This window comes from Macaca fascicularis, chromosome 3 (assembly GCF_037993035.2).
Source record: "Macaca fascicularis isolate 582-1 chromosome 3, T2T-MFA8v1.1".
NCBI lineage: Eukaryota > Metazoa > Chordata > Mammalia > Primates > Cercopithecidae > Macaca > Macaca fascicularis.
The window spans coordinates 118,982,726-119,006,946 of NC_088377.1; the positions used below are offsets into that span (position 1 = coordinate 118,982,726).

Consider the following 24,221-nt stretch of genomic DNA (forward strand, 5'->3'; position numbering starts at 1 on the left):
CCCTCAGGCCTTCATTAAACAGATACCAATTAAGCTTTTACTGTCTATCAGTAACTGTGTTAGGTAGGGAAAATATACTGCTCTCTAAAACGTAAGTCTTCTCCTAGTGCACTGTAGAAAGGAACAAGACCTTTATATAATACACATTATGTCAAGACAGATAGTGTTATTCCAGTGGTGTGACCAAAGTTCAATGGAAGCAGGGGAGGAGGAAGCAATTATTTTAGGCCTTAAAAAGTCCATGGAGGCTTGTTCCTGGTTTCTTACCATTCTTAGAAACCAACTGTTTTCAGAAGACTGTACCAGTAGATGAATGGCAAGCCAATCTTTTTAGATGTTGTCAACTGAAGAATGACAAGGTTCATAAATTTGGAAAGGAGAGCTTTATATCTCATAAAGGGTTGCAGCCTGCAGGGTGGCCATCCTGACAGGCTGGGAATCATAGCTGCCAGCCAGAAGCCAGAAATAGACACTTCTAGGGAATGGCAAAGGGAACAGTAATTTGTGTTGAGCAGGGTGGCCAAATATACATATTTAATAAGCTATATGAGGAGTCATGAATATTTATAAAAAGAGAAAAGTACGCATGTACAGTTGAGCTTTATGCCCCCTCATGTGTCCCATGTACCAAAAATGGTGGCATTAGCATGATCCAAGGGTGGGGTTTTCAGTGCTCTAATGTCAAAAGGTGAAACAGAGGTCACAGAAACCCTTACTGTACATCCTCCATGGACTGCCCAGAACCACTCCTTGATCAGTGGTTTCTTTTTAGGAAGAAATGCTGGTTGGCTGTTTTGTTGCAACCATAAAAGGAAGAGGCAGTGTCAGGCTCTAACCACCCAAGGGGTTCTTCCTGCCTGCTGCATGAATAAAGACCAGGGTACTGCAGTAAAGAAAGAGTTTAATAGACATAAGGCCAGCCATGCCACATGGAAGATGGAGTTAGTACTCAAATCAATCTCATCTAAGGCTCCTAGGTAGGGGTTTTTCAAAGGCAGTTTGGGGGAAAGGGGTGGGGCTGCCAGGTAATGGGTGCTTGCTGCTGATTGGTTGGGGCAGAGATGAAATCACAGGGAGTCAAACTGTCCTCCTGCGGGCTGAATTCTTCTGGGTGGGGCCACAGGAACTAGGTTGGCGGTTCAGGTAGAGCCCTGGGTGTTAGACATGCAAAAAAAAAAAACAGAAAAGATATCTCAAAAAGCCAATCTACTGTAGTGGTAACATCTGCAGGAGTAGCTAGCAATCATTTATGTCTACACCTTAGCAGAATTCAGGTTCCTCTCCTCTCCCAGCCTGATGGCCTTTCATTAGCTTTACAAAGTCACTTGAGTTTGGGGAAAAGCCTGTTAATTAAACTATAAACTAAATGTTTCTTGAAATTAGCTCAGCCCAAAAACCCAGGAATAACTAAGAGAAAAGCGAGATGAGGTTGGGTTAGATCAGATCTCTTTTACTGCCATAATTTTCTTACTGTTATAATTTTTGCAAAGGCAGTTTCAAGACAATTGGTTGATCAGGTATAGAGTGAGTGTTTCCAAAGGGCTTGTTTCTGTATAACCCTTAGGGAAGAAAGCCTAAAGGCCGAGAACTCAGTTTTCAAGGTTTCTCTGTGGTCCCTATGGCCAAGAGGGGGTCCATTTGGTCAGTTGCAGGTCTTAGAACTTTATTTTTTTTTCTCAATTCTAAATTAAGGATTAAAATTAGAATTCAGAATTAGAATTGTTTATATGCATATATACATGTACATCAGGAAAAGGAAAGTCACTAACACCAAGTCATTTAAAGTTATTCTTAAAATGTCTTTTAAGGCCCAAAAGACTATACATAATCCACAAACATATAATTATATATATAATAATACACATATAACTTTATATGTATATATATGTAATAGCTTTCTATAATAATTAACATGACCACCATATGTGTGTGTGTGTATAGGTGTGAGGTGATGTATTAGCATTGGACACATGGCATCTTACAGCTAGATGGTACATCAAAATCTCATTCAACAGCTTCATTTTATACATTGAACAACTGAGGCATAATGAGGTTGACTGACTTTTCTGAGTTAGCCAGTGGTCCAAATGTTCTAACTCCTGCTCCAGTGCTGTCTCTAATATACCAGTTGTGTAGCTGAGTATTCACTTTTCTGAGAATTTGTACTGTTCTTTTTAAGCCTTGCAATCAAAGCAGTTTCCGGCAAAGGTCAGCTGATCCCATCAGACAACCAGCTGATGAAGGAAGATCTTGCCCTAATGCTGTTGAGAAAGAACCCTGCAACCTGAACAAAAACTGCTACCACTATGATTATAATGTAACAGGTACATGGATCGTCATCTGATCACAGAGTTAAGTCCAAATCTTGTGTCTGTCAGCTCTGAAGTGTTCCTGTCAGTATAGTTCATCTCTATCTGTGTGCCTTTTGGACAAGCTGCTTACTTTCCCAGAAATAATTACATATTAAATGACAGAAATACTTATCTGGGTTTTTTTAAGTAAACACCAAGATAGAGGAAATCTATCTTGATTTGTATAGTCAAATCAAGACTGTGTGACAAGATCTGTGTGACAAGATAATGTCACACAGACATTAGCCCTTAAAGTAGGTTGTGAATATGCTAAGTGTTCCTACATAAGACAACCTCTCACTTTGGGGAGGTGAATCTAAAATATTTTTGGCACAAGTGTCATATTTATTCAAAAATGTCTTTCTTTTTTAGAAGATGCTTAATTGCTAAAGCATACTGGAGCAACAATTCGTGAGGTGTGGGCAGTTTATAAACATGATTAGTCAGCAGTCTCAAACTTGCCAAAGATTATAAATCAATGCTGTAAAAGGTGCAGGTAAAAATAGATGAGTATTTTCAGAAAAACAGATTTATTATAAATTGCATTTTCCCCTAAAACTCATTTAATACCATCAAGGTGCATATGCTAGGAAAGAAAATCTTTTATTTGTTTATATGAATTGGGACAACACCAAAGCTTACTTTGGAATTTTTTCCAAGTAATTTTCACTCTGAAACAAACTCAAGAAACTGTACAGGGACACATAACAGGTCAGATTGGCTTTCTGTTTCTTATGTTTTTTCTCTTTAGTTTCCTTTGATGATACAAAAAAAATCAAAGTTATCTGGGACATGCTATGTTACCCAGGGAAAAGAGATGAAAGAGCTATTTTGCAAAAGACATAAAATAAGAGAATTAAATAAATATGGCCAAAGTGATTTTATCACTTTAATAAATGTATGCATTTTCATGCATTCTAAATATGGATAAGAAGTAAAATACGTTTTATTTGAACATAACTACACAGTTAAAGTACCATCTGTCACAATTATGATTATTTTGCTAAAAGTAATGCTAAGATTTTAAATTATATTTTTATTGGGAAAAAAAGTTTTTAAGTGACATTGATCTGTAGGCCAAAGCCATTTTTACAGTGTCACCAAACGGCTAGCTACCAAGATTTTCAAGTAGACATCTGCCTTTAAGAATAATCCCTGTAGCTATGTGCAACCCCAGCAATTCCATTTGACTCCTGATATGTTCAAAGCTGGGACCCATATGCTCTGCATGGGGGATGATTGATTATGGGGCTTAGGAAGCAGTTGTGAATTAAATATGGGATTCAGGTCATCAGAGTTTCATTTGAAATCTGTTTCATACTTAGCCTTCTGTTCTGATAGGCTTCCCTTTTTTTCAGACTGGAGTACATGTCAGCTGAGTGAGAAGGCAGTTTGTGGAAATGGAATAAAAACAAGGATGTTGGATTGTGTTCGAAGTGATGGCAAGTCAGTTGACCTGAAATATTGTGAAGAGGTAGATGGATGCTGTGTTATATCTTCGCGAGTAAATTCTTCCCTAATAATTTCAGTTCATGCTGAGCCAAGTGACCCATGCTCCATGCAGCTCATTGCCAGCAGATGTTTTTCTGCACTATTCACAGGCTAAGTATGTTCTTGAAAAGATACAATGTCCAATACTACTGATTCCTACATATAATTTCCTGTATTTTCTTCTCCTTGGAGCCCAAAGGTATGCTAATTAGCCTATTCTGAAAGAAATGCTTGGGGAACAATAAGTAAGGTGAATAAAAGCAGTAAATTTTAATCAGACTACTTATCTTTTGTAATTTGATGTGAATTTTGTGTAGTGCCTGGGACACCTGCCAAGGTCCATCATTTATTCTCTTTGTTGCTAAACACTGATCACATGTGGTTTCATAGCAGATTTTGATATTTGGATCTAATACCCAGCTGTGACCATCTAAGTACTCAGGTCTGATTAAGAGACAACCTCAAATTCAAACAAAGGAATGAAGCCAGCCATTACTATCTTCTAGGCACAGAGAATTGTAACTGATAATCATCGAATTGATGAAAGTAATGTCATCATATCTAGATGTGAGCTTCTGAAATGTGAGAAAACATAGTCATTGGCCTTTCTTCATTTTTATGAAGCTACACTTTATGTTGTTATAATTTTATCTAATTTCCATACCCAAAACATGACAAATGTTGACTCTCCATTCATCTGAGGTCCACTGGGTCAAATACTAACCAAGATAAGCAGGAGCCTCAATAGATCTGGAATAGACTAGAAGGGGGTCATAACCTCATTAGAGTTTAACATACACAGTCACTATGTCTTCTGTCTACACATCCTGCGGTTATTATAGCCCACAGTAAATTGTTCCAATACCTAGGGGAGAACTCTAAACAGAAATACTTTAATTCATTTGATATATTTATCATACAGACCTGATTTAACCTTCTTATGTCTCTGTTCATGAAAGCAGAGCACCCACATGTGGTGAAAACACAAATTTGTTTTGTTAATAAATGCCTCCTGCTATAACCTTCTAACATAACTTACTGTATTCATTATTTAAATTTGAATAATTGGAAATTTCACACTTGAATCATTTTAGTTTTGTAACCAATAACATTGAAGCAATATAACCATTATAAGAATAATGTCAGTATTGAGCTGGGTGGGGTGGCTCACGCCTCTAATCCCAGCACTTTGGGAGGCTGAGTCAGGCGGATCACCTGAGGTCAGGAGTTCAAGACCAGCCTGACCAACATGGAGAAACCCCGTCTCTACTGAAAATACAAAATTAGCTGGGCGTGGTGGCACATGCCTGTAATCTCAGCTACTCGGTAGGCTAAGGCAGGAGAATCGCTTGAACCCAGAAGGGAGAGGGTGCCGTGAGCCAAGATCGCATCATTGCACACCAGCCTGGGCAACAAGAGCAAAACTCCATCTCCAAAAAAAAAAAAAAAAAAAAAAAAGAGCGTCAGTATTAATGAAGATAATAGTCATATACTGACGGGAGAGCTTTCTGTGATCTACTTCTAGTTGATTAATACGTCTTTTTGTTTGCAAACATAAATGCACTCCTTGGTCAGAATGAAATAAAAAATAAATGAGAGCTTTGCAAAAGCTGAAACCTAAGCATACATGACCAATTTTAAACTATTTCATATGATTAAAGGACAAAGCTGTAAACTGGATTCTTGATTTCTTACATCAAATATGAGTAAAAACCTGAGAAATAACTAATTTTAATTATTTGGGAGTCTAGATAAGTCTAAGCTTACATGCAAATATTATAATATTTGAATGTTGCATGGCAATTAGGGACTCCTAGTTTTAACATTCTAGCAAACACTGTCTTCAAGGACTTACAATTTGACTGTGCAACCCTGCATTCAGTGCCACAGCAGTAGGTAACACTTGCTGCTTCCCTAACAGCCACAAAGAAAGATGGCATTATTATCCAACAAAGACGAAGATTAGAGTTAAACCTAACGAGCACTTATGTAGTATTTTTATATTTAGTGTTTTTCAGACATTTTCTCATTGGATACCTAGTAATCAGTTTCTTCTTTCCTATTAGATTTTTGAATAGGTTTCTTTTTAATTTATTTAGACAGATGTTTAGGTAAATGAGAGAGAGAATTAAAAAAGAGATATGATCAATGTAAGGAAAAAATTAGTACAGGACTAAAATGTGTAAGTGGTGGATATGTAAGTCAATAATAATTGAATCCTGTGATTCAAACTTTCCCCATGAAACTATTATTTACCTTAAATGTAACACATTATTTTTATCATATCACCTCAAGATTCCTATCTTCAACTTCCCATGACTTTTAAGAGGCTTTATGAGGCTTCAGTTGAGTGATGTGGTAAAAGTTTTCATACCACTCAGCTCTGTCAGGTATTACTGGTGTAGAATATAATGGGAGCGCCTGCAGAGAGATGTATTACACAAAGCTATGATCTGATCCTCTCTCAGTGGATAACTTAGAGCTAAGAGCTATACTTGAAACACAACATAATGTTTCAAAACAAATTTTGCCATTATTTGCTGTATAAATTAGAAAACATTAACTTCTCTTTCATGCAGAAATAAAAAAGATCTTGGAAATTCTAAGAATTACTAGTCTTAAAAATTTATATTCTCCTAACAAGCTCTTACATTTTCGTATGTCTTTGTCTTTTTTTTTTTTTTTTTTTGGAGAGAGTCTTGCTCTGTTGCCCAGCCTGGAGTGCAGTGGCACTATCTCAGCTCACTGTAGCCTCCACATCCTAGGTTCAAGCAAGTCTCTTGCCTCAGCCTCCCAAGTAGCTGGGACTACATTCATGCACCACCAATCCCAGCAAATTTTTATATATATTTTTTTTTTTGGTAGAGGTGAAGTTTCACCATGTTGGCCAGCATGCTCTGAGGTGATCCACCCACCTCAGTCTCCCAAAGTGCTGGGATGACAGGTGTGAGCCACCGCATCCAGCTGACATTTTCCTATTTCAATGCTACTTTGTACCATAGACATGTTAAATGTTGGAATATACAGTAGAAGAATTTGAAACATCATCTTATATTTTTAAGGCAGAATATTTAAATAAGTAATGGAACCCAAATGCCAATAAAATGGCACATTATTATCTGATGAGAAGGTTTGACACCAAAGTAACTGAATTATACCACAGTTGAGTTTTAGAAGTGAAAAATCTTTGTTTTAAAAAATGCACATAAAATATTCATAATCACAAAAAACTTTGGCGACCCATATTTCTTTTTTTTAAAGATAGCTAATATATTATTTCAATACATGATATCATTAGTTTTGACTATCAATTTATGTTTAGAGACTTTTCCTTTTGCTTTTTAGTTTAAGATATGTAAAAATAAATAATATCCCTAAGATACAGTTGTAGATCAAAATATTGATGATATTATTAGTTTTTACCTAATGAAAAGTATTTTTGCTTATATTTATTTGTTCCCCATTTTGGGAAATTCAATCAATTTGGAGGTTAAATCTACTTTTTTTCATCGCCTATTGAAAACACTCAAACAATATGTAAGTATAGATTACATGGGCCCCTTCTTTCATCCTGTACCCCTAACTTCCACTCACCTAGGTCAAACCACTTTATACTTTTAATAGTTTGGATGTTTGTCCTCCAGGTACTATGTTATTCTGTTATGTGGCTTGCTTTTTCTCCCTCCCTCTCTTCTCTCTTGTCACCTCATTCTCTGGCTCCCTCCCCCAGTTGACAATATAACATCCTGATCTACCTCTGTTCTTCCAGCTTGGCCTGGAGAAGAACTGGCAGATGAACACGTCCTGCATGGTGGAATGCCCTGTGAACTGTCAGCTTTCTGATTGGTCTCCTTGGTCAGAATGCTCTCAAACATGTGGCCTCACAGGTTGGTTTGTACTATAACTCCTATTAGGCTAACGGTCAAGGAATATGAAATAAAAAATCCCTCTTGCTTTAACCCATATCAGATAATCTTCAGAAAGGTTGGATTGGTTGTCTTTCTTTCAAAAACATCTAAGCCTTACTTGTTCCTGGATCGCCTCAGGAGATACCACCGTGATGCCTTCTCCCAATGACATATATGCTTGCAAAACCATAACATATATTAAAGTTGCATCACTTTGTATCTCTTAAAGGAAAAATGATCCGAAGACGAACAGTGACACAGCCCTTTCAAGGTGATGGAAGACCATGCCCTTCCCTGATGGACCAGTCCAAACCCTGCCCAGTGAAGCCTTGTTATCAGTGGCAATATGGCCAGTGGTCTCCATGCCAAGTGCAGGTATCAAATCTCAAGAAGTTGTAAGGAATTGTGTATTCTTTATCAGCAGAGACTTTATCTGCAGAAAAACAGACAAAAATAATGTGTTAGAAATATTTTTCAGAGCTCACAGATGACAAGCTTCTTAAAATTTTTATGTGCCTTGCCATTTTATAACCATTTAATTAGTTTTGATAACTCCCTGCCCTGTATTTTTTTAATCATTTGAAGATGGATTTATTTTAATTAAAATTTATTTTCCTGTTTTTAGCTAGAAAACAAATAAATTGTTCAATGTATGCTTTATTGCTAGTGCCCTATAGGGCTTCTTACCTAGGGTTTCAAATGCTTCTCTAAATGTTCATAAATCAAAGTCAATGGTGCAGAGATAACTAAGTGATGAGCTCTCTAATGAAGTATTTCTCTTTTTCTAATGAGTTATTTCTTCCTCCATTCCAGGAGGCCCAGTGTGGAGAAGGGACCAGAACAAGGAACGTTTCTTGTATAGTAAGTGATGGGTCAGCAGATGATTTCAGCAAAGTGGTGGATGAGGAATTCTGTGCTGACATTGAACTCATTATAGATGGTAATAAAAACATGGTTCTGGAGGAAACCTGCACCGAGCCTTGCCCAGGTAACCATGGCAAAAGAGAATGCATATTCTGATTATTTTTTCCTAGGACAAGGGCCATGAAGGGGTTGCATATAAAGTATAAGTTACAGGATGTCAATAGTCTTCTTATTCAGTAGTATCTATGCCAACAGCTCAACACTATGCCTGTGGGGAACAGGGCACTGTCTCATTACTGCCAGGTAGGGGTGAAGTCCAGGTCTCCCATGTGGCCTCTCTTAACACCCTCTGGAGTTTTAACATCTGCAGGAGATGGTAATTAAGGCCTTAAGCCCATGCTCCACAGAAAAGGTATGAAATAAACGTTGAGAAAATAAGGACAAAACATAACCTATTAGGGATTTCCAGAAGAGAATGGGGAAAGAGAGGCCAATGTTTAAACACATAATAGCTAAAAACAGATTAAGTCCTCTTACCCTGGGTCCAGGGTAGAATGAACAACAAACTCATACCTAGATAAATGTAGTTAAAACATAAAATATAGAAAAATAAGTAGTAAAGTCTTCAGTAAGAAAAAAACAGATTATCTACAACTGGAAGACAAAATAGCAGTATGGAGGAAACTGTTGAAAGATATTCTTCAGATTCAATGTTAGACACAATGGGTGCATGCAGTAAATGTAGAAAGAAAATTTTGTATATCAAATAGTATGGAAAAAATGGCAGACAGTGATAAGCTAATATTTATGAATTTGGGCTTGATGCAGAGAATTGTAGAGGAAATTTAATGTCAAAATATGCCAGAAAACCCATCCTTAAAAAATATATAGATAGGGGCAACAATTTATTAGTGGACTGGAAATGAACAGATAGAAAATGAATTACCTATATTTTATCCCCAGGTGGAAAATTTGTGTTCTCCCAATTTGCTTATAATTATGATTTAAAAATTGTATCTCTTTTACAATATTTTGTTTTGAATCTGACCTCAAAATGTTAAAAATTAAGGATTTGGCAAAAATAATGGGGCATACAACACATTTTCTATATAAAATGATGTGACTTAAGAAAATTTTAAAAGTGGATAACATGTATTAACAAAAATTTGTAAATGGGATGGAGTCCCTAAAACCTGGAAAAACTGACATGTTTTAGCTATTTATTCACTCATCGAGTTACTTATTCCTTTGTAAAACAAAAAAATCATTTGAGATGATAAAAATGGTAGGGTATAGTTTAAGATGAACTGAATGAAATTAAACAGTAAATAAAATAACCCTGATAGGGGTTATTTTGAGGACAAACCCCCTAGACTCTGAGAATATCCAACTATTGTATTGATCTTTGCACACATGGATATTTTCATCTACTTCAGGTCAAGAACTGAACTATTTTTAAAAACCAAAAATCTGAGTAGCAGCTGTTTCTCAATAAGTGTAAAGGTTCAGCTATGCAAGGTGAGTAAGTTCTAGAGATCCGTTGTAAGACATAGTGCCTGTAGTTAACAGTACTGTATTGTATACCTAAAAATGTGTTAAGTGGGTAGATCTCATGTTACATGGTCTTATCACAATAAAAAAAAAAAAGAATAAAATAAAACTTAACAGAAAATCTGACTTTCTAAAGCCGGGCAAAGTGTTGCTGTTCAGACATTCCTAAACCTGCCAACAACCTTTTGCTGATCCAGCAATTCCCCTCTTTCATTTCCTGCTGCTGAAACTAGTCTGATACCATTTAAGATCTCACACACAATTCAATTTAATAAAATCATTTCACTTCACTGTAGACCCAGCCTGAGGCTGTGGCAGCAGGTGACAGCTCCAGGCAGGGTCAAGGACATCCACACCATTGAGCAGAACAGGCTTCCTTGTCAGACAGTGGTGCATGCCTTACTATGGATACTCCCCACGTGATTTCATTATATACTTCCTGCAGCACAATCACTCACTCATTTGACTGTTAATTACAGGTCAGGCCCTGGACTTGAGGCGGGAGATACAGTGAAGACCAACAGACCCTGTCCTTGTACAGCTTACTTTCTAATGGAAGGGAACAATTGCTAATCTAATAGTGACGTAAATAAACATAAGATTATAATCTGTGGTAAATGATGTGAAGGAAAATTACAGGATCCCATGATAACATAGAACAGAGCAAACACATTGTTTTAATTAAAGTAATTGCAAATCTAAGAGGCTGCTCTTCTAAATTACAATCTATTCATTTCAGTTCCTCTCTTGCTAGTTTTCTCTAATGATGGGTTTTGAAAACTAGCAATATGTGAACTAATAAGCTTTAAAGAGTAGAACACTGAATTAGGAAATACATTTCATGTGTTTAATTGTCATATCTTTGGCAGGCATAGGGTAATTTTATTGTTATTACAATGGTTTACATGGTCAAAATAGAAAAGTATGTTTAGAACAAGGGAGTATCTCACTCTCATTTGCTGTTATTACATCTTTAAAGCCTGACATGTATTACTTAGGGGTGATAATTACATAACTTACAAACTATCATTAAAAGATTTATTACGTTTTGTTGCAAAATAAATGATGCTAAATGTGGATTGCCACAAAGATAAAGCCTATTGGTAAAAGGTATGTTTCTTTTCCATGTAATTTTCAATCACTGAGGTGAAATTTTATTACATTCATGTTGACAGGAATTTTTTGAACTTTAGCAGTTTTCCTACATAATTAAAAACTGAGTAATCACAAAGTGACATTTCCTAGGAAATAAAAGTGTTTCTAAAACTTTTTCAGACTACTTAGAAATTCTTTCTAGTTTCTTTTTCCTTTGCATTTCCAAAATTTACTAGAACTTTCTGTACTTCAGGAGTACCAATTACATTCTTTAATAAAGGCCTACAAAAATCACTCCATTTTATTATTATGTGTATATATGTTAGTCAATAATTCATGTCTTACCAGGACTTCTTAGGCATGACACAAGAAGTTTTTCCATTAATCAGATATCCAGGCAACTTTATGCTAATACCAGTCACCTTCAGCATAATATAAGGCAATATGAATTATTCATATGACCTGGCTAGAATAAATAAGTGATAAGAAACCTTTGTGAATTTGTGTCTATCATAATTGACTGTGTCCTCTGAAGAGTATCACTAAGCAGTCACTCTGAAGAATGGATGGGTTAATGGAAAGGGTGTATTTCATAAATCTTTTCTGTTCTTAAAATGGCTAAAGATTTTTTGGAAGCATGGATGCACTATGGCCCAGCAATTGCACTCCGAGGTACCTACCCAACAGAAATGCATATATAAGTTCATCAAAGGACTTGTACTGAAATGTTTGCAATAACATGATAGGAAAAATTTACAACTCCCCACATGTCCACCAATAGTAGAATGGATATCTAAATTGTGATATATTCACGTGATGGAAAGTAGTAAGAATGAAGAAATTAGAACTTCATAAATGTATGATAGATCTCACAAACATAAATGAGAGAAAGAAGCCAGACACAAAGAAGTACATGGTATGATTTTATATATTACACAAGGGAGGGTTTTGAGATCCTGGGAATGTTTTGTTCTTTGATTTGGGTGTTGATCACATGGTTAGATAATCAGATTGTCAAAATTCAGCCATCTGTGCATCTATGATATGTGATCATTTTACATATTTGTTGTCCTTCAGTAAAATATTTTAAAGAGAAGTTGATTGAAGATGTAGATCAGAGGAAATAGTGGGCATTATTTCCAGTACTGCGACTGCTCGATTGCCTCTCTCACCTCCACTCTTCTGGGAAGAAATAGGAATGAAACATAAAACCAGCTTTGTGAGCCTTGGACTTCAAACTTTTTGAAAATTGTGAATACCTAGAAGACAAAGTCTGTTTATATTTAGGCTCTCTTTGAGTGTACCTCCTGTGTAATAAACCGCTTTACTATGATAATGACAAGAGTGGTAGTAGGTTTTGGTCAAATGTTTTTTGTATCCTAAGAAGAGATTAATTACAGTGGATGAGCTCCTGTCAGCCACGGTTTACCTTTGATATCATTAAGCAACACATAGACCAGTAATAGCCATACAGAAAATAACAATATATATACAAAGTTATACAATTACAAATTTATAAATATTAAATGCCTATTTAAATCTTATAAATATTATGTATGGCTGGGATACCTAAAAACATTGCCCACTGGGGTTGGAATTAAAATGATTATCGGGCTGGCTTTTCTCTGTGGATATGGGTGTAAATTACAAACCTGTGTTTTACAGGTGACTGTTATTTGAAGGACTGGTCTTCCTGGAGCCTGTGTCAGCTGACCTGTGTGAATGGTGAGGATCTAGGCTTTGGTGGAATACAGGTCCGATCCAGAGCAGTGATTATACAAGAACTAGAGAATCAGCATCTGTGCCCAGAGCAGATGTTAGAAACAAAATCATGTGATGGTGAGTGCTACCATTCATATACTCTATCTTAAGCGCAACATAAGATTTTAAAAAATAGTCTGTTAAAATAAATTTGACCAGGTGCAGTGGCTCATGCCTATAATCCCAACACTTTGGGAGGCCAAGGCAGGCGGATCACCTGAGGTCAGGGATTGTGAGACCAGCCTGGCCAACATGGCCAAACCCCAACTCTACCAAAAAAAATAATAATAATTAGCCAGGCATGGTGTCAGGCTCCTGTAATCCCAGCTACTCAGGAGGCTGAGGCAGGAGAATCACTTGATCCCAGGAGGCAGAGGCTGCAGTGAGCCGAGATTGTGCCATTGCCCTCCAGCCTGGGCAACAAGCGTGAAATTCCATCTCAAAAATAAATAAATAAATAATTTAAAAATTTACTAAGATGTCACTTGAGGCTGAGGACTAAAGTAAGGGGAAGATTCTGAATTCTAAAGATTGGGAAGATGGAAAATCCTGCCACCCTTCATAAATAAGATGTGAGTTTTGCAAAAACGTTTCCCAGTTTTATGAGCTCAAGAAGGCTGAGATAATTAGAAGCACATTATTTTTACACTTATAACAATTATGGTCAGGTAGGAGTCTAACAATATCTTCAATTTATTTAAATCAAATGACAGAATTAAATTAAAATGACAAGTTCACAGCAAGGTGAGAGATTTTACTATGTTTTTTCAAATGGATAAATCAAATTATTGGTAAAAATTGAGTTTAATCTAAATATTACTTAGAACATATATAAACATCTATGTTTATATGTCTGTGTGAATGTATGCACACATAGAATCATTCACTCAGTGTAAGCAATATATGACATCTTCAAGAATCACAGCATTAAATGTCATAATTTGGGAAACAACATGCGAAGACTCAAGGAAAACAAAAGAAATGCTATCTGGTAGAGGGTGTGGGGTTCAACAAACAACTCTGAATTCTGCTTATGTTCTGAAATAAGTAATATGACATAGCAGCAAGCAGGAGACAAAATATCACCTTTCTTACCGAAAAGTTGGAGACAAAAGCTTAAAGTGTTGGAAAAGAATACTTACAGTAAAAACCAAATGGGCTAGATAACTTAGCCCAAGAATTAGACAGAATTACCTGCTCTGTCAATTTAATCTTCCTAAATTTATCAACTAGGTAAAACATTCCATATGCTAGGACAGGATAAGTAAAGAATAAAGAAGGGTCAAAAGTTACAATGAATAAAATAATTCCCAAGGCAAGAAAGAAAAGTATTCACTCCAAAATGACAAGGAAATAAAATTAGGAATCAATAAAACAATGACAGATCTCCACACGCACACTTTAGAAGTGTAAAAACCATACTTCTAAAGCATCATATAGCAAATGTTATATGGGATGCAGCAAAGAAGTACCTAGAAGAGACCTTGAAGCTTTGAACGCTTCTATAGAAGGGAGAAAAGTTAAAAATGAACTAAGCGTTCAACTGAGTAAATTTTTAAGAAAAGTAAAAAGGAAACGGAATGCAAGCAACATGGATGAGTATAAATTCAATGAGATTGAAAACAAATAATCAACAAAACCAATAGATTGTTTTTAGAGCAAACTGACAAAATAGAGCAGCTCATGGTAAAATCAGTGAAGAAGAATAAAAAGCAAAGTCGTCATTACTATTAATAGAATAAAGTTTGGAAAATAGAATATAATTCTGTGAATAGTTTTTTCTAACAAAAGTAAAAATGTTAATGAAGATAATTTACAAGGTTATTTTATTTTATCAAGAGTAACGAAAAACCTACACCATAGATTATGTAACTATTTTCAAACCTGTGAAATACATACTCACACATGCACACAAACTAAAACTTAAATGGCTTTAATTATGAGTTTTCTCAAAATTTAAAGAAACAGACAACTCCTTGTTGAGATTTGATCAGTCTGGTGGGAAAAATATTAGTTATGATAGCCACAAAACCCTTTTGGAAGGCCTGAGGGTTTTCACATGACTTGGGTAATAGACCTGGCGGAAGGCGGTCTGGTCCCATTACCTTTAGTTAAATAGAGTAGAGTAGTAAACAACGGGATGTGAGGAAGTTATGTAGTTAGCTTGTTTACCCATGTGGTCTCAACCTTTGATGTGTGCTTTTTACTCCAGATGTCCACAATGACAATTACCCTCTAATGGCGTTGACTCAAGCTTTTGTTAACTAATAAATGTGAGTCTCCCTCCTGATCAGGGCTGGCCACAGTGACAAACCTCTCTTGGTGTGTAGATGGTCAGACACTCAGCAGGACTGGCAAAAGATAATATCTGTCAGTGTACATTTTATTCATCCATCGTTGGGGTCAGGGTCTGCAGGCAGACCCCCACAGCTAATGCCCTCTTGTGAGGAGCAATACCTCAACTCCTATTTATGTGAAATCTTTTTTGTTGTAAGAACATATTCTTTTTTTTAATTTGAATTTTATTTTTTTAATTATACTTTAAGTTCTGGGGTACATGTGCAGACCGTGCAGGTTTGTTACATAGGTATACACATGCCATGGTGATTTGCTGCACCCATCAATCCATCATCTACTTTAGGTATTTCTCCTAATGCTATCGCTCCCCTAACCCCAACCCCTCAACACGCCCCAGTGTGTGATGTTCCCCTCTCTGTGTCCATGTGTTCTCATTGTTTGACTCCCAATTATGAATGAGAACATTCAGTGTTTAGTTCTCTGTTGCTGTGTTAGTTTGCTGAGAATGATAGTTTCTGGGTTCATCCATGTCCCTGCAAAGGACATAAACTCATCCTTCTTTATGGCTGCATAGTACTCCATGGTGTATATGTGCCACATTTTCTTCATCCGGTCTATCATTGATGAGCATTTGGGTTGGTTCCAAGTCTTTGCTATTATGAACAGTGCTGCAATAAATATGAGTGTGCATGTGTCTTTATAATAGAATGATTTATAATCCTTTGGGTATATACCCAGTAATGGGATTGCTGGGTCCAATGGTATTTCTGGTTCTAGATCCTTGAGGAATCACCACACTGTCTTCCACAATGGTTGAACTAATTTACAGTCCCACCAACAACATAAAAGCATTCCTATTTCTCCACATCCTCTCCAGCATCTGTTGTTTCCTGACTTTTTAATGATTGCCATTCTAACTGGTGTGAGATGGTATCTCATTGTGGTTTTGATTTGCACTTCTCTAATGACCAGTGATGATGAGCTTTTTTTCATATGTTTGTTGGCCGCATAATGTCTTCTTTTGAGAAGTGTCTGTTCATATCCTTCACCCACTTTTTCTTGGGGTTGTTGTTTTCTTGTAAATTTAAGTTTTCTGTAGATTCTGGATATTAGCCCTTTGTCAGATGGATAGATTTCAAAATTTCTCTCTCATTCTGTAGGTTGCCTGCTCACTCTGATGATAGTTTCTTTTGTTGTGCAGAAGCTCTTTAGTTTAATTAGATCCCATTTGTCAATTTTGGCTTTTGTTGCCATTGCTTTCGGTGTTTTAGTCATGAAGTCTTTGCCCATGCCTGTGTCCTGAATGGTATTGCCTAGGTTTTCTTCTAGGGTTTTTGTGGTTTTAGGTCTGAGGTTTAAGTCTTTAATCCATCTTGAGTTAATTTTTGTATAAGGTGTAAGGAAGGGGTCCAGTTTCAGTTTTCTGCATATGGCTAGCCAGTTTTCCCATCACCATTTATTAAATAGGGAATCCTTTCCCCATTGTTTTTATCAGGCTTATCAAAGATAAGATGGTTGTAGATGCGTGGTGTTATTTTTGAGGCCTCAGTTGTGTTCCATTGGTCTATATATCTGTTTTGGTACCAGTACCATGCTGTTTTGGTTACTGTAGCCCTGTGGCTGTGGGTTTGACATAAAGAGCTCTTATTATTTTGAGATACATTCCATCAATACCTAGTTTATTGAGAGTTTTTAGCATGAAGGGGTGTTGAATTTTGTTGAAGGCCTTTTCTGCATCTATTGAGATAATCATGTGGTTTTTGTCATTAGTTCTATTTACGTGATGGATTATGTTTATTGATTTGCATATGTTGAACCCACCTTGTATCCCAGGAATGAAGCCAACTTGATCATGGTGGATTAGCTTTTTGATGTGCTGCTGGATTTGGTGTGCCAGTATGTTATTGAGGATTTTCGCATCAATGTTCATCAGGGATATGGGCCTGACATTTGTTTTTCTTTGTTGTGTCTCTGCCAGGTTTTGGTATCAGGATGATGGTGGCCTCATAAAATGAGTTAGGGAGGAGTCCCTCTTTTTATATTGTTTGGAATAGTTTCAGAAGGAATGGTACCAGCTCCTCTTTGTACCTCTGGTAGAATTTGACTGTGGATCTGTCAGGTCCTGGGCTTTTTTTAGTTGTTAGGCTATTAATTACTGTCTCAATTTCGGAACTTGTTATTGGTCTATTCAGGGATTTGACTTCTTCCTGGTTAAGTCTTGGGAGGGGGTACGTTTCCAGGAATTTCTCTGTTTCTTCTAAATTTTCTAGCTTATTTGTGTAGAGGTGTTTATAGTGTTCTCTGATGGTGGTTTGTATTTCTGTAGGATCCGTGGTGATATCCTTTCTCATTTTTTATCGCACCTATTTGATTCTTCTCTCTTTTCTTCTTTCTTAGTCTGGCTAGCCATCTATCTATTTTGTTGATCTTTTAAAAAAACCAGCTCCTGGATTGAAAGAGTTTTTTGTGTCTCTATCTCCTTCAGCTCTGCTCTTAGTTATTTCTCGACTTCTGCTAGCTTTTGAATTTGTTTACTCTTGCTTCTCTAGTTCCTTTAATTATGATGTTAAGATGTCAGTTTTAAATCTTTCCTGCTTTCTCCTGTGAGCATTTACTGCTATAAATTTCCTTCTAAACACAGCTTTAGCTGTGTGCCAGAGATTCTGGTACATTGTGTCTTTGAACTCATTGGTTTCAAATAACTTACTTATTTCTACCTTAATTTTGTTATTTGCCCAGTAGTCATTCAGGAGCATGTTGTCAGTTTCCATGTAGTTGAGCAGTTTTGAGTGACTTTCTTAATCCTGAGTGCTACTTTGATTGCACTGTGTCTGAGAGGCTGTTATGATTTCCATTCTTTTGCATTTGCTAAGAAGTGTTTTACTTCCAACTGTATGGTCAATTTTAGAAAAAATGCAATGTGATGCTGAGAAGAATGTATATTCTGGGCTGGGCATGGTGGCTCATGCCTGTAATCCCAGCACTTTGGGAGGCCTAGGCGGGCGGATTACAAGGTCAGTAGTTCAAGAACAGCCTGGCCAAAATAGTGAAACCCCATCTCTACCAAAAATACAATAATAGCTGGGCGTGGTGCCGGATACCTGTAGTCCGGATACCTGTAGTCCCAGCTACTCAGGAGGCTGAGGCAGGATAATCACTTGAACCCGGGAGGTGCAGGTTGCAGTGTGCTGAGATAGTGCCACTGCAGTCCAGCCTGGGTGACAGAGCAAGACTCCATCTCAAAAAAATAAAAATAAAAAAATGCATATTCTGTTGATTTGGGGTGAAGAGTTTTGTAGAAGTCTATTAGGTCTCCTTGGTCCACAGCTTAGTTCAAGTCCTGAATATCTTTATTAATTTTCTGTATCATTTATTTGTCTAATATTGGCAATGGGGTGTTAAAGTCTCCCACTGTTATCGTGTGGGAGTCTAACTCTCTTTGTAGGTCTCTAAGAACTTACTTTATGAATCTGGGTGCTTCTGTATTGGGAGCATCTATATTTAGGATAGTTAGCTCTTCTTGTTACATTGATCCCTTTACCATTATGTAATGCCCTTCATTGTCTCTTTTAATCTTTGTTGGTTTAAAGTCTGTTTTATCAGAGAATAGGATTCTAACCCCTGTTTTTGTTTTGTTTTGTTTTGTTTTGTTTTTTTCTTTCTTTCCATTTGCTTGGTAAATATTCCTCTATTCCTTTATTTTAAGCCTATCTGTGTCTTTGCACATGAGATGGGTCACCTGAATACAGTCAATGGGTCTTGACTATCCAATTTGCCAGTCTGTCTTTTAATTGGGGCATTTAGCTCATTTCCATTTAAAGTTAATATTGTTATGTGTGAATTTGATCCTGTCATTATGATCCTACCTGGTTAGTTTCTCCATTAGTTGATGCAGTTTCTTCATAGAGTCGATTGTCTTTACAATTTGGTATGTGTTTGTGCTGGGTCTATCCCACAGACCCTGGCCAACCGATGAATGAAATGAGTACTCAGGAGTACTCAGACACAGGTATGCAGTGCAAGGGCAGCTAGGGGTCTGCCTGGCTCTAGTGGTCAAAGTGTACCCCGAGAAGCTGGAGCTGCATGCTTTTATTCAGTGTAAGTTTGATGCCAAAAGCCTGGAGTAAACACAATCTATGGGTAATTAACCTTTATTGTTCCCCTTTCAAGGAACATCACGTGTGTGGATGATCAAAGATCAGTTCCTGGTCAACACAAGTAAACAAGCCTGTTCAAGATAAATTCCCCTACATTCCCTTGTACCTACTCCTTGCATCTGCCTCAGGGTCAGAGAACAGCTGCCTTTGGCTATTCTCCCCCGAATCTAGGCAGAGCCTTTGGACCTTTCAGAAGGCGTGCTGCTTTCCCTATAGTTTCTCCCACCACTCTGACCGATATCCTCCTTCTCCCCCTTTTCTGTTTTTTGCATCAGGTTTTCTTGATTGAAGAGTACAGCTATGTGCAGCAACAGACTTGACAGGTGCAGCAGTTACAGCTTGTGTTCCACCGTTGCATCCTAGACTTAGTAAGACACACATGAGTAGAATAAATAATATTCTTTTCCAAACAAAGAGTGACCCCCAGGAGTGGGGGTCTTTCCAGGAGAGGTGTTTTTGCACATTGTTCTATAGGGCTGTTACTGAGGAACCCCGCAAGGGGTATGTTAATCCCTCATAGCCAAGCAGTCACATTGTTAGAAGCAGGGAAGAGGATATCTACCCAAGTAACAGGGCAGAAGAAAGGCGGATCTAGAAGATGGGCCTAATAGAGTATAGTAGGTACAGGTTGCCAATAGCGTGAGAAAATAAGGAAAATCAATACTCTACAAGAGTTGCAATGTACAACAGAGAGCATAGCAAGGAACAGATTATCTGGAGTGAACAGTGTTTGCATCCAGAGCAGGATTCGCTCACCCTACTGAGTTTTCTTCTTGAGCATAATGTCCAGGGCCTGTGTTGTCCAAGGAAGCTGCATCATCCAGGGCTGCAGGTTCTACAGGGTCATTTCCTTTATTTTTGGTACCAGGTTGGTCCCAGTCACCCCATGGTATGGTTTGATGCGTTGTGCTGGAATCCAAAGAGGACCTGAGGGGTTGTGAACACAAGTATATCTTCTTCCCCACATTAACAAATCATTTGGACCACACCATAGATTACGATTTACATCTTTCCATAAAACTAATTGTATCTTGAGTGATTTTTGCAAAGTGCTTCTCTATAGCCAATTGAAATTTATCTAAATTTGAGAAATTAAGGGTAAATAAGGCTTGTGCCAATAGCGTTGCAGGGTCCTTACTCATATTCGCCCTTTTTTGTTTTCTGAGCATATTTTTAAGGATGGAATGGGCATGTTCTACTATGACCTGTCCTTGGGGGTTATATTGTGTCTGGAATTGATTCCTTCCAGTGGGTTCTTGGTCTCACTGACTTCAAGAATGAAGCTGCAGACCCTCAAGGTGAGTGTTACAGTTCTTAAAGATGGTGAGTCCGGAGTTTGTTCCTTCAGATGTTCAGATGTGTCCATAGTTTCTTCCTTCTGGTAGGTTCGTGGTCTCACTGGCTTCAGGAGTGAAGCTGCAGGCTTTCACAGTGAGTGTTACAGCTCTTAAAGGTGGCACATCCAGAGTTGTTCGTCCCTCCCTGTGGGTTTATGGTTTTGCTGGCTTCAGGAGTGAAGCTGCAGACCTTAACGGTGAGTATTACAGCTCATAAAGGTAGTGCAGACCCAAAGAGTGAGCAGCAGCAAGATTTATTGCAAAGGGCAAAAGAAAAAGCTTCCACAGCATGGAAGGTGACCCGAGCAGGTTGCTGCTGCTGGCTCAGTGGCCAGCTTTTTTCCCTTATTTGGCCCCACCCAAATCCTGCTGATTGGTCCATTTTTACAGAGCGCTGATTGGTGCATTTACAAACCTTTAGCTAGACAGAAAAGTTCTCCAAGTCCCCACCCAATCCAGAAGCCCAGCCGGCTTCACCTCTCAATCCCCCCTCTAAACAGGACACCCCAACTGCTGTTGGGAATTTGGCTGATGACCACTCTAGCTACTTCTTGCTGGATAAGGGCAAAGAAGTGGTCCTGCAGTTGTAGTGTCCTCCAGAGGGGAACTCTTAAGGCCAGTGGAAGGGCCAGTGGGTCGGTCCAGGGGTCCTCACTAGAAGTTGTTATTGAACTCATTTGGGGTTCCAGTTGTAAGACCATCTGTAGCTTGATGGCCTAGATGCTAGAGGAAACAAATTTGACAAGAAGGTTAAAAATACAGGACCCAAAGGCGAGTAACAGCAAGGTGGCTGCCACGGGACCTAGAAAGGGGAGGAGCCATGTTGCCGAACTCCAGAGGTTGGTATAAGAATTTGAAAGTCATTGTCTGATTTCAGTAAGCCTTTTCCTGTAAACGCCAGATGGCATCTTGTACTATCCCTGACTGGTTAGTGTAAAAACAACACTTTTCCTCTAAGAAGGTGCAAATTCCTCCTTTCTCAGCAGTGAGGAGGTCTAGGCTTCAGCAGTTTTGGAGAGTCACTCCTGCCATAGAGTCTATTTGGGATTGTAGAGGAAGAATAGATTTCGTTATTTCTTGCAAACTGTCTGAGAAATCCTTTGAGAGTGTCTGGTAGGTAGTAGATAATGAAGTAGATAAACCTCCTCTTCCTGTTTCTGTAGCAGTAGCCATTCCTAACACTATAAGTAGGGGTATTAGTTGTATGGTCCTGTGCTGACAGACTTGAGCTTTGAGGGGTACTGATAGGATCTGATTTCCATAAGATTAGAAGTTAGGGTAATATATGTTAACCTGTTAAGTTTCAGCAAACTTTACTTTTGTTGAAAACCTTGTAAGTTTGGGATTTCAATTATTATTCTTTGCTATTAATAGGACCTCATTCAGTCCATATTAACTTAGAATTGGTATATGGCTCCTTCCTGATTCTGTAAGTACTTTAAAGTTTGACTGAGTGCAAACAGCTGGCATGTTTGAGCAGACCAATTATTAAGCAATTTTAATACTCCTTGTGTCTTTTTTCCCTTAATCGCTCAGGAGGAACCATCTATCCTCCTGTCCTGAAGGGAGTTCCTCCTAGGTCGGGTCGGACTTTTGTATGGTAATTAGTTAAGATTTAGATCCCCTGCTGGAAACCTGTTGGGTTAAGGATTTTTGATAGGAAAGCTATGGGTTGTCACTGGCCTCAGTGTTTTCAGACTATGCCCTTATTTACACTGACAAGGCGGTATTGGAGTGTTACAGGGTCGCAGAAAAGACCTTCAATTATCAATTACAGGTTTTAAAGTTACTTTGGCTTTTAAAGGAATAGGGTACACTGTTTTTTCTTTACTACTTCCATTTCTCTTTCTTTCTCTTTTTCTCTTTCTGACTCCCTATTTGTCTGTCTCTTCTTCTCTCTCTCCTTTCTGCTGGTGTTTCCCTGTGTCTGCCACCTGCTTATGCTGCTGTTCTCCCCTCTTCCTTCCCTGTTTGATGGCTTTGGCAGTGTAAGACTGCCACCTCCTTGGGTTTTTGTACTGCGTGCAATAACTCCATGATTTTCTTGTGACATTTAGTGGGGGTTCCCCTAGAGGTTAGGAACTCCCTTCCCTTCCATATTGCAACATGGGCATGTAGGATTAGATAAACATACTTGCTATCTGTATACACAGTTATTCTTTTTCCCTTTCCCAGTTCTAAGGCTTGGGTAAGTGCCACTAGTTCTGCTAACTGAGCACTGGTCCCTGGGGGAAGAGGCTTACTTTCAAGTACGGTTACTATGGCATAACCTGCCCTTCATATCCCATTCTCCACAAATGAAATTCCATCGGTACATAGGTTAAGGTCAGGATTAGCTACAAGGGGGCTTCTAAGAGATCATCTCGGGCGGCATAAGTCTGGACTACAATTTGTTGGTATTTATGCTCAATTGGTTCCCCATCCTCTGGGATAAAAGGGGCAGGGTTTGGGCCCACACACATACATATTTGAAGCAGCGGTCCCTCATGGTGTAGTGCCTGGTATCTAAGTAGGTGGTTGTCCGATAGCCATAAACTTCCTTTGGCACCTAGTATGCCATTTACATCATGAGTAGTCCAGACAGTGAGATCCTTTCCTTGTATTATTTTGATAGCCTCTGACACTAAGACAGCCACAACCACAACCACCCTTAAACAGCAAGGTCAGCCTTTTGCCACTACATCGATTTCCTTACTTAGGTATGCCACTGGTTGTGGGGTTGTCCCACGAGTCTGAGTAAGGACTCCAAGAGCTATCCCTGCTCTCTCTGTGATGTATAAAGAGTTTTGTCCTGTGGGAAGGCTTAAAGCTGGTGCTCGTACTAGGGCCTGCTTTAAGGTTTTGAAGGCTGTTTCTGCCCCTGGTTCCCATTCTACTAGATGAGTATTTGCCCTCTGGGTCTCCTTGATTAGAGTATAGAGGGGCCTGGCTATCTCGCTGTATCCAGGGATCCATAGTTTGCAAAAGCCAGTGATTCCAAGGAACCCCCACAACTGTTTTAATGTCTTAGGATGAGGATAAGCCAGTATAGGCTGTATTCATTCCTTGCTGAGGACCCTGGTCCCCCTGGCTAAGATTAGGCCTAGATATTTGACCTGCTGTAGGCAAAGCTGGGCCTTTGACCTAGATGCCTTGTACCTTTGATTAGTTAGAAAGTTCAAGAGACCTAGAGTAGCCTGTTGGTATGAGGCTTCCGAACTGGTAGCCAAAAGTAAATCATCCACATACTGAAGGATCAGAGAGTCTGGACTTGAGAAGTGGCCTAGATCTTGGGCCAGTGCCTGACCAAATAGGTGAGGGCTATCCCTAAACCCTTGGGGTAAGACCGTCCATGTAAGTTAGGACGTGTGGTCTGTGGGATCCTCAAAGGCAAAGAGAAACTGGGAATCAGAGTGCAGGGGAATACAG

General features: G+C 38.3%; 1 protein-coding gene across 1 annotated transcript in view; it reads left to right on the top strand.

Moving 5' to 3' along the window:
* THSD7A (thrombospondin type 1 domain containing 7A) overlaps nucleotides 1-24,221 on the top strand; it is a 789,627-nt gene that overhangs the window by 746,652 nt on the left and 18,754 nt on the right. The window contains exons 18-23 of the mRNA XM_005550102.5: nucleotides 2,180-2,324; nucleotides 3,710-3,825; nucleotides 7,612-7,729; nucleotides 7,980-8,125; nucleotides 8,564-8,738; nucleotides 12,926-13,099. Coding sequence (XP_005550159.2) covers nucleotides 2,180-2,324; nucleotides 3,710-3,825; nucleotides 7,612-7,729; nucleotides 7,980-8,125; nucleotides 8,564-8,738; nucleotides 12,926-13,099 — 874 coding nt within the window. The remainder of the gene's footprint in view (nucleotides 1-2,179; nucleotides 2,325-3,709; nucleotides 3,826-7,611; nucleotides 7,730-7,979; nucleotides 8,126-8,563; nucleotides 8,739-12,925; nucleotides 13,100-24,221) is intronic.